The 11,018-nt window shown below is 39.4% G+C and overlaps 1 protein-coding gene across 1 annotated transcript; it reads left to right on the plus strand.

Moving 5' to 3' along the window:
• The first annotated feature begins 1,276 nt into the window (after positions 1-1,276).
• On the plus strand, positions 1,277-6,892 carry LOC126600317 (E3 ubiquitin-protein ligase ORTHRUS 2). Its single transcript, XM_050266899.1, has 9 exons — positions 1,277-1,811; positions 2,979-3,511; positions 3,627-3,752; positions 3,973-4,075; positions 4,167-4,228; positions 4,303-4,405; positions 4,683-4,827; positions 5,133-5,347; positions 5,600-6,892. The coding sequence occupies exons 1-9, from the start codon at positions 1,371-1,373 to the stop codon at positions 6,437-6,439; spliced, it is 2,568 nt and encodes an 855-aa protein (XP_050122856.1). The 5' UTR covers positions 1,277-1,370; the 3' UTR covers positions 6,440-6,892.
• Positions 6,893-11,018: the final 4,126 nt, after the last annotated feature.

Raw genomic sequence — 11,018 nt, forward strand, 5'->3', positions numbered from 1 at the left:
TAACAGATACGTATTCTTTAGTTCGACTGTAGTTCGTAAACAACCCTATTCATTTACAATAATTGCAAACTTGTCATTTCTCAGGAGATAATGACATATACCATAATGGACATGTATTCAAATAGTTCGTCAACAACCTTAATCATTCGCGATAACTGCAGACTTGTCATGCCTTGTTACATAAAAGAATTCGGAATCAACCAATATTATCCTTAGCTGTATCCGCTACCTACTATAAACAATTCTTCTTGAACTAAAGATATATCATATTTAACCTACTTACGTTACTAGAATATCTAACACACGTCACTGTTATGTGAACTATTCTCAATTATACATCTTTGTTGTTCGTGTGCCGATTTAGTATGTATTTTGTTTCTTAAACACGTCAGTAACGATATGTATGCTATACCAACTCACTTAATAATACCAACAAAAAATCATATATGTAAATTGAACTTGTGTCATGGTAATTAGCTAAGGACCTAAAAACCTAAAATGCTATAAAAAGTTAAAGGCCTAGGTTTCTCTATCGTTCAAGTAGACCAAAAAAGTCTCTAGTTTTTGTTGTTAGAAATCATGATGGGTAGAGTTGTCATTCCAACACTAAAATATCATATACTAAGGATAAGAATAATGTTATTCACACATTTGCTTTTACTTTCCACGCACCTTTGTTAATTTTTAGTTATTAATTTTCTTCAATTAATTTGATATCGACGGTTAAAACTAAGATGATTGTGTGAAAAGTAAAAATAGGTCTGTATCTAGCAGCCTAGCACTACCATATACTAATCTAATTGTCATTCTTATTTTGTATTTGTAAAGGTAATTTATCTTTTGAGTGTTTTATCTACACATCTATTTTTATCTTTTTTATATTCTTTTTAATTTTTAACTATGTAATTGAATAAATTGAAGAAGATTATTGTCTCAACAACACTAACCCTATATTTTGTGGAGTAAAAGGAAAATTGTATTTTATCATTGCATACTGCCAGAAACGGCAAAACAGATATGGCCACGATCAGACAAATGAGGCGCACGCAACGTTCGAAAAGCGAGTCAAAAGCGGGATCGGCATTTGGCACCAAAATTTCAAAACCCATCAACCAAAACCCTTTCCGTTAACTCCCCCTTACGTGGACCACTCAAATTTCGTCAACACAGGGACTTCAGGTACACTGCAGCGCACCCAATTTCCTCCCAAATTTCAAAACCTTTCCAAAAAATTTCAATAACCCGCCGTCGCCTAAAAATCTCCCCCCTATAAAGTCCGAGTCGTTTCCGATTCCACCACTCACTCAGCGCCTTTCACTCCACATTGTCCTTACTCTCTCTCTCCGCCCTGGTATCCTGCGCACCCCCCAATGGCGCAAGTTAGCCAGCTTCCCTGCGACGGAGACGGCGTCTGCATGCTCTGCAAGGCGACTCCGCCCGACGCCGAGAAGCTCACCTGCAAGACCTGCGTGACTCCCTGGCACGCTGCCTGCCTCTTGGCCAAGCCCGAGTCCCTGGCCGCCACTCTCCAGTGGGAGTGCCCCGACTGCACATCAATCTCCGGCGATGCTCCGGCGCACGTCCCCGCCGTGAACGCCGGCGTGGACGGCGGTTTGGTGGCGGCGATCCGGGAGATCGAGAACGACGCGACCCTGACGGAGCAGGAGAAGGCGAGGAGGAGGCAGGAGCTGATGAGCGGGAAGGCGACGGTGGAGGAGGAGAAGAAGGAGGCGAAGAACGACGTCTTGGATGTGCTTGGTGGGATTTTCAACTGCGTCTTCTGTATGCAGTTACCGGATAGGCCTGTTACGGTTCGTCTTCTTCCTTTTTTGATTAATTTATTTCGATTTTTTTTTTTTTGGTGATTTGTTTTTTGTTTAATGCTTTAAAATGTTGGCGTATTTGGATGGTGATAGTGCAGGTTTGGTTCTTCTGTGCTGTATTTTTTTGGGAATACCGTTTTGTGTTGATTTTTTTTTAAATTTGTTGTCGTTTTGCCCTCACATTCTCCCCCTGTTTCTTGAATGCAATTCTGTTTTTCCTCCATGGAAATTCTGTTTTCAGAGTTCATCAATCTTTAATTTTTCTGGGTATTTGAGTAGTTGGTATTAATTTAATTTTTAAATTTATTTATATAATTATATTTTTGCTTGTGATTACTTTTTTCTCAAACAAAGTTGGATTTTTTTGCTTCAAAGATAAGATTTTTAACTATTTATGATGGTGGGTGAGAGTCCTGATTCATTAATTGGAATCATATAATCTCTTCAACAGGTTTAGTTGGGTTCTTTAAATATACCCAGATGTAGAATTGATTAGTGGATTTAATACATTGTTCTTCGATATTTTTCAGCTTTTGGTGTTCCCATTTTAAAATTTCTTTATGGTTTCACCCAAAAAAAATGGTTGGTTGGTTTGGTAACGCACCACTTGTTTTCTTTGCTTTTTGTTCACTCTGATCCTGAATTTCGGGTTTTGTGGTCCCATCACCTTCCTTTGATGACGCTTTACCCTTTTTGTCTTTGTGTGTGTGTGAATTGGTTAATTTCTTTCTTTGTTTGCATTTGAGTTTTCAATCCTATTACATCATCTGCATTTTTCATGTCTTTACAGGGTTTATGATTATCTACGGTGTTTAGTTTACTAATTTTCTAATTAATTTATCATTTGTATTTAATCTTATTGATTGGATGCATTGATAGTATTGTTGGTCCACTAGTTTAGCCATGCTCATGTATTAGCCTATGTTTAAGGTGATCAGTCCAACAGTTATGAGTAAACTAGGAAACTCCTTGAATAGGTGAATGGATTCGAAAATTTTGGCTTTTGCGATAATTCATGTTTCAGGCTTTGAATTTAGCGTGCTTTCATAATGTTGGTGTCTTTGCCTGTGAGGTGTTGGACGATTGTTAGTAGATTGCTGTACTGATATAGATAGATTATGTTAATAATGACATGTTGTGTGCTCTTAAATCCAGACACCATGTGGACACAATTTCTGCCTGAAGTGCTTCCAGAAATGGGTTGGACAAGGGAAGCGTATTTGTGGAAAATGCCGTGGTCAAATTCCTCCCAAGATGGCAAGTAACCCCCGAATCAACTCTTCACTTGTATCTTGCATACGTACGGCTAAGTTGTCAAAAGCAAATGCAAACGGGGGGCCTGCTCGGGTTTATCATTATGTACAAAATCAAGACAGGCCGGACAAGGCGTTCACAACAGAACGTGCACAGAAGACTGGAAAAGCTAATGCTTCAAGTGGCAAGATATTTGTCACGATTCCAGGAGATCACTTTGGACCCATTCCTGCTGAAAATGATCCAGAGAGAAATCAAGGTGTTCTGGTTGGTGAGTGCTGGGAAGATAGGCTTGAATGTAGACAATGGGGTGCACATTTTCCCCATGTTGCTGGTATAGCTGGGCAGTCTGATCATGGTGCACAGTCAGTTGTGCTTTCAGGAGGCTACCTTGATGATGAGGATCATGGAGAGTGGTTCTTATATACCGGAAGGTTTGTCATTGGATTGACCACTTAAACTGCGCCTTCTATTCCATTTCTCTTTGAAACTTTTTTGATCTTTATTTATTTAAATTTGCTGCCTTGTTTACATGGATATACATTGCAGTGGTGGAAGGGATTTGAGTGGTAATAAGCGAACAAACAAGAAACAGTCTTTTGACCAGACATTTGACAAATATAACAAGGCTCTCCGACTCAGTTGCCTGAAAGGTTATCCTGTGCGGGTGGTAAGGTAATTGCAATTTTCCAAACTCCCTCTCTAATATCCACAACTTATTGTTCTATTTTTTGTTTTTGGTACGTTTGCAGTCAGATATACTGTGTTAAGACTATCAGTTTAAATTTTGTTACAATAATTTCTCTTGAGCATAATGTGTTCAAGATTTCTAGTATCTGGGTGTTCTGCATCATGATTAATGTTTTGTATCTGTTGCCTTCCAATTGATAATTAGGTCTCACAAGGAGAAGCGTTCCTCATATGCCCCTGCTGATAAAGGTGTTCGGTATGATGGGTGCTACAGAATAGAAAAATGTTGGCTTAAGGTTGGAGTCCAGGTAAATATGTGCTATCCCAAATGATGGCATTGCTTCATGGGTTTCTATATTTTCCTGAAAAGATTTACTGATGGTGTTTTTGTTTACCTAGGGGTTCAAAGTCTGCCGGTATCTTTTTGTCAGATGTGATAATGAACCTGCGCCATGGACGAGGTTTGATTTAGTTTCTTTTATTCATACCCTCTTCTGTAGACCTCTGTACTAGATTTTTCCAACTTGAACTGCAGTGATGAGCATGGGGATCGACCTAGACCTTTACCTGATATTCCTGAGCTGAAGGCAGCAAAAGATATAACAGTGAGGAAAGGAAGTCCATCTTGGGACTTTGATGTAAGTTATTCTATTTTTTAAAACTGGATTTGGAATATTTTGTTTTACTGGTTTTCACCTCTCCATAAATGGGGGTAAGGCTAGCCGACATTCACCTCTCCCAGACCCTGCGTAAAACGGGAGCCTTGTGCACTGGGTACGACCTTTACTGGTTTTCAGTCCTTTGGGGAACATAATGCACCTGGATAGAGTGTAGTCACCGAATACTTAGAGTTTGTCATTGTGCTTTGATATTGTTATAGGAGATTTTCTAAACCATATTGTACAATGTTATCAGGAAAAAGATGGCCGCTGGACATGGATGAAGCAACCACCTCCCAGCAAAAAACCTATTCTAGCATTCTGTCCTGAAGCTCAAAGGAAGACAACAAAAGCAATCAAGAAAGCACAAAAAATGACTGTACGACAGAAGCTCTTGAAAGGTCTCTCTCTCTCTCTCTCTCTCTCTCTGTGTCGCCCCGCACCCTCAGTCCATCTTCTACATGACTTCACTCAATGAGTATTATTTTATCTTCCTTTGGTCTGACACGTGTAATCAAAATTGGAAACTACTTGGATTGCTGTTATGGATTTGGTAAGGAGGATTGTTAGGGAGTATGGAGATACTTAGAAAGCAAAATATTGGTTGGTTGGCTGATGGTTTTTTCTGCAGACTTAAATTTAATCTAAACTCTCTGCCAACAGGTTATATCATTTCATGCTAATGTATATTTATCTTTGTCTGCAGAATTCAGCTGCCAAATTTGTCGGGAGGTGATGACTGCACCAGTAACCACACCTTGTGTTCATCACTTTTGCAAGTCGTGCTTAGAAGGTGCTTTTGTTGGCAAGAGTTTTGTGACAGAAAGAAGCAGAGGTGGACGGTCTCTCCGAGCCCAAAAGAATGTGATGAAATGCCCTGCCTGCCAGATGGATATCTCTGATTTTCTGAAGAATCCTCAGGTTTGTTGTTACTCGGGCCTTTTTCTTTTTGTTTCATGGGAATATAAGATTATTTTTTCTTTCATTTTCCCCCTTTCTGATTGATGAGAAGTGCTTTTGATTAATCCTGAAATAATAGACTGCTTGTAGGTAGAATGTTTTTTTTTTGAGTTTCCTCTTTTATCTTCTCAGAAATAAATGAAACATTACCTTATTGAAGTATTAACTCCTTGGCAAATTTGTTTACTGTATCTTGTGGGAATAACCTAACAGGTGAATACAGAGATAAAGGATATGATCGAGTCACTAAAAGCTCAGAATGAAAAGGAAGAGAAGGTGGATCCAACTGAGGAGTCAAGTGATGAAGAGGATGAGGATCCAAACGAGGTGTTAAGTGAAAATGATTCTGACAATGAAACTGCTGATCCTGTGTCTGACGAAGCAGGAGTGAATGGCAACGGGCAGACTTCACGAACAAAGTTGCCCACAAGGAGTCCCAAACGTCTGAAGGTTGATGCTGGTAATTCCTCATCAAAGACTGATAATGATGGGGAGTCAAAGGAAATTTTTGGTGCCCAGACTGATGGTTCGAAGGGAGATCCTAAAGAGAGCAAATCTGATGCTCCTGTTGCAAAGCGTGGGAGGAAACCTGCTGCTCAGGGTGGTGCTGGAGCGAAGGCCCGAGGAAGAAAGAGGACTAAGGAGGAGGAGGAAGCACCGGGTGATGCAGAAGGAAAATCTTCACCATCAAGTCCTCTGCAGGTGCAATCTGATGAGGATCCAAAAGAGAGCGAGAAGCCAGCTGCAAAATTTGGGAGGAAGCCTGCCAGTCAGGATGGTACTGGAGCAAAGACTAGAGGAAGAAAAAAGGCTCAGGAGAAAGAAGCATGGGGAAATGAAGAAGGAAATGGCTCACAGTCAAGTCCTCAGCAGGTGCAATCTGTTGAGGATCCAAAAGAGAACAAAAAACGAGCTGCAAAGCATGGCAGGAAGGCTGCTGGCGAGGGTGGTGCTGGAGCAAAGAAGGCTCGGGAGGAAGAAGCAATGGATGTTGATGATGGAAATGTTTCACCATCAAGCCCTCTGCACGTGAAAGCCGATGATTTGGAGTGATCAGTTGACTTGTGCCGCAAGTAATGTTGAAACTTCTAAGTGGTATTTTGGTGATGGTTCTTCTTGGGAGAAGTGGGATAGTTACAGCAGCATACAAACTTATATTTTGGGAAGTGCTTAAGTGTCTATAGACAGGCTGCTTTGCTTTTGCTTTTAGTTTTATGAACTTCTTATCGGGTAATGCTTGCCCAGGGTTGGTTCCATCCTGTCCCCATGTAGGTAACTTTGGTGGTTATCAAGTTCTTTGTTTACATTTTTTTAGCCTCATTTGTTTGCTTTGGTTCATTACAATTTTTTTAATCTCCTTTCTGGTGTATGATAGTTGGCTTATTTGAAATTATAATGAAAATAACATGCTTTTTTATTAAAAAAGGAGACCAGCTTGGTGTAATGACAATTTACTTTTTTTAGAATTGGAAGATTTATAAAGGTATTTCAGTCCCTCTTTAATCATTATCGTGAGCCTTCAAAATTGACCAAATTTTTATTTTTATTTTTTTTAATTCTTGACCCGACTTGAAATCAAACTTATTTTTGTATACTCAAATTTTGGGATCTCAAAAATTTGGTTCAGGATAAGGATTAACTTTTATAGGCCATTATTTTATGATCAGCAGTTGAGATTGGGCCTTGGTTCAAGTTTCGAACCAACCCAGTCCTATGCGCACTTCAAATTTTTTATATTTAAAAAGAACAATATTTTTTTGAGGAGTGGACAATTAAATTTTTGAAGTGTTAATAATATATATATATATATATATATATATATTTTGTAAAAGGTTTTAATGAAAGTCAAATTCTTTTTGTGATTTTTGTGTTGATACCTTACTTTTAAATTGACTATCATGGGGAAAAAGCTATTAATCATAATGATGTGGTGAAGTTCATTATCAATCACAGTTCAAATTGTAATTTTAGTTTCAATTGGTTGCATCAACCAATCATAAAGCGCCACATTTACATAAATTTTTTAGTTTTAAAACTTTGAGAACTACAATTTAAAAAAGAAAAAAAGAAAATTACAAGGTTTATATTATCAAACTAGCCGTTGTGGAGCAAAAAATAATCAAGAAAAATATAAAGGTGACACGTGGATTTTTGGACAAAAAAAACAAGATTATCCTAAAGGCACACCAGGATTTCTATGCGCAAACAGCGGACAATCATCCCTCAATCAAGGTCAAAAGTGATCAAAATAGGTATTTATTCAAAACCTATTTCATCAACCCTTATCAATCTTCCCCACAAAGTAACTCCCAAATTATTTCTCTCAAATTATATTAATTAGCTAATTAATTGATTTATTACTCAATTAATTCATTAATTAGCTAATTGATGGTGATTAACACAAAAAAATACCAAAGGTAGCCGGTTCCCACCTCTCCAAGGGGGGCCGGCCACACCCCTATAAATACCACATCATTTTCTCCAAAACCCAATTCCAAGCTTCTTGCAAAATTCTCTAAATTTTCTAAACACTTTTCTCTAAAAATTCTAACTTTGGCATCAGAAGTTCTTCGGCCAAAGCCCCCTCCCCAAATTCATCGTGGGCGCAAGAGACTCTTGGCTTTGACCTAAGGTATTAATTGTTTTTGCAGGTGCATTTTCGTCCAAGAACAAGGAAGAAATTTGCATCCACAAATTGGTGCTTTCATTGAGAGTCTTGATCAAACACTTGTAGAAGACTCTCGCCTTCAAGGTTTTTCTTTTTCTTGTTCATTTCTAGATTTTCGTATGTTCTAATTCTTGGAATTTTTATTTCTAAATTTTTTTCAATAAAATGTAAAAAAAAAGTACAATGGCAAGAGATTCGGAAACCTTGACGAACGGAAATTCCAACGTTCAAGGATTATGACCGCATTGATCTACAAAGCTCAAAACAACACTGAGTGGAGGGGCACCACCCCCACGGGTCACCACGACAGCCACCCTTGGCAAGGCCCACAACACAACAACCATGGCCCAAGCCGTGCCATTTAAGCCCACACAGACCTAAGCCCAAGGCGAGACGGCTCGAGCCACTCAAGCTTAAAGCGTTGCCAAGCCGAGCCCTAGCCTCGCACCAACGTGTGCCACACGCCGAGCAGCCCACTCCCGTGGCCTTCCAAGCAGCCCAAATTGATCTAAGGTTGGTTTAACTGTCCCGACTTCAAATTAATGGGTCTACGATTGAACCGGGGGCATTTTCACCACACTTCTCCGCGGATTTGACATTTCCCAACTCAAATTTCACACCCATAGTCTACCACACTTCCACTGCTCAAGGAGACACATACCTTCCAAGCTCTTCCAATCCTAATAACGAACAACACTTGTTTCGACAAGTCATAGAGTTGACAAGCGCCATTGCACAATAGATGACCTTGGTGAATCAACTTTTGCAGTGCACCAAGATCCAATGTGCCCTAGATGAGGTGCCCTAAAGTAGGACAGTGGCAGACGAGGAACCTCTCCAGCAGGGTCCCTGCAAGTAGCCACTCGACCAACCACGAATCGAGCATTCGGGCAGTGTACACTCTTTATTGGGCCCCTGAGATAGTGTATACTCCCGTCTTAGTGTGAGAATGAGCGTGTACTCTCGACTAGGTCCACAGACGAACATACACTCACGGTTGGGGCCACAGTTCAATAATCAACATGAGCAGCCTTCCAGACAAAACGTTTATTTGTGGCTAGGCCCGCAATGAGCATCATCCACATCACATTGGAGTAAGCAGCATGACGGACGGAGAGAAGCAGTCACTTAATCCAGCTTGAGTTCAACTGGCAACTTGCGAAGAATTCCCCTGCCTACTAGAGGTGGGCACGGTGCGGTTCGGTGCGGTTCCACCCCTAAACCAGAACCGGAACCTTAAAATATTAACGGTTTGGTGCGGTGCGGTTCTGATTAAATAAATCACTAGAACCGTACGGTTCAGTCTACACCGGTTCTGATTCAGTTCTTGCAGGTTTATGGTTCCGAATATTAAATTATTTGAACACCAAATCATCATGCATTCAAATACATGTAACATCTTCTAAAGCTATTTATATAAAGTTGCATACAACACATATCCTTTTTAATGCAAATGTCTTTGGTCAGTGGCACCAAGTCAACAAGCAGCAAAAACAAAAATCAAACAAGAAGCAAGCAACTCCTGATATTGGCAACAACAAGCAGCAGCTCATAATATTGGCAACAACAAGCAGTAAAAACAAAAATCCAAACGTCTTTGGCAATGGCAAATTCTTTTTCAAACAACAGCTCGTGTACACTATGAAACAACATATAATCAAATCAAACATATTTCAGACAACATATAATTACTTACAAATCTGTTCTAAGAGCAACTGGTAGACAAAGTTTTGAGCATCATGTAATTTGTATTCTTTACACTAGCTATATAAAACATGATCTCAAACAATTTAACTATCCCATATGATCTCCTTCATGTATCAGTTAATTATATATCTTCTTCATTGAACTCAAAATTATATATCTTACAACGCATATTGGATCGTCATCCCCAAACAAACAAAACCTAAATTCAAGATAGAGTTTGTCATTCACATACATATTGAAATTGATCCACAAACTGATCCACAAGCAGCATCAATTTGAAATCCACATAAGCAAAGCCGTATAAAATCCGAATACAAAACTTAGAGCAGATTCTAACAATAAAACAAAAGAATAACACTCACATAGCAAATGAAGAAAGATCAGTTGAGAAGTCACAAGACTCGGTACAGGGGAGCCTCTAAATGATCTGACTGCATCTAGTAACCCACACAAAAAATATCTCAGATACCCGGCCGAACAATCGCATAACAAGTTACAAATCATTAAACAAAATACCAACAAATCCAATTCATAGTTTTTCTCCTTCTACTCATGTGACTGATAATATATGTTTGTGATTAACAGGCTGGATGTGTATATCCATGATTATCTAGTGAAGCGGGATTTAAAAGCCTCTGCACAAGCTTTCCAAGCAGAAAGAAAAGTATCCTCAGATCCCGTTGGTAAGCACATAAATGTTGACCTAAGGGGTATAAAAATATTTGAGTAATGGAAATTATCTTTCTTATTACTTTTTAAATGAGTTTTTTTTTTACTTTGCTGAACAGCCTGAATTTGCATTTTGATTTTTCTTTTGGCTATTATTAATGGTTTTGAGAAATGGGTTTTACAGCTATTGATGCGCCGGGAGGTTTCCTATTTGAATGGTGGTCGGTTTTCTTGGATATATTCATTGTTATGACTAATGAGAAGCATTCAGAGGTTGCAACATCTTACTTTGAGAATGGAAAACCAGTGGAACTCAACCATATTCCTAATCTCAAATATGAGAAAAGATAGAGAAAATACCAACGAGAGAGGACGGAGGACGAAGAGATGAGGAGTCGTAAGCTGTCCCGGAAAAGGGATGATGAGGGCCGTTGTAGAGAGTGGAGGTTGTGGCTGCCTGAGGATCGTTGATATTTTGGATGAGAGGCTGTGAAGAGTGACTCAGTGAGGGTCAGCTGTGAAATGGGAGATGTGGTGTGAGGGTGAGGCCGTGTGAGTGAGAGTGAAACCTAATTGGGATGGGATCAT

The sequence above is a fragment of the Malus sylvestris genome, chromosome 14 (genome assembly GCF_916048215.2).
Source record: "Malus sylvestris chromosome 14, drMalSylv7.2, whole genome shotgun sequence".
Taxonomy (NCBI): Eukaryota; Viridiplantae; Streptophyta; class Magnoliopsida; order Rosales; family Rosaceae; genus Malus; species Malus sylvestris.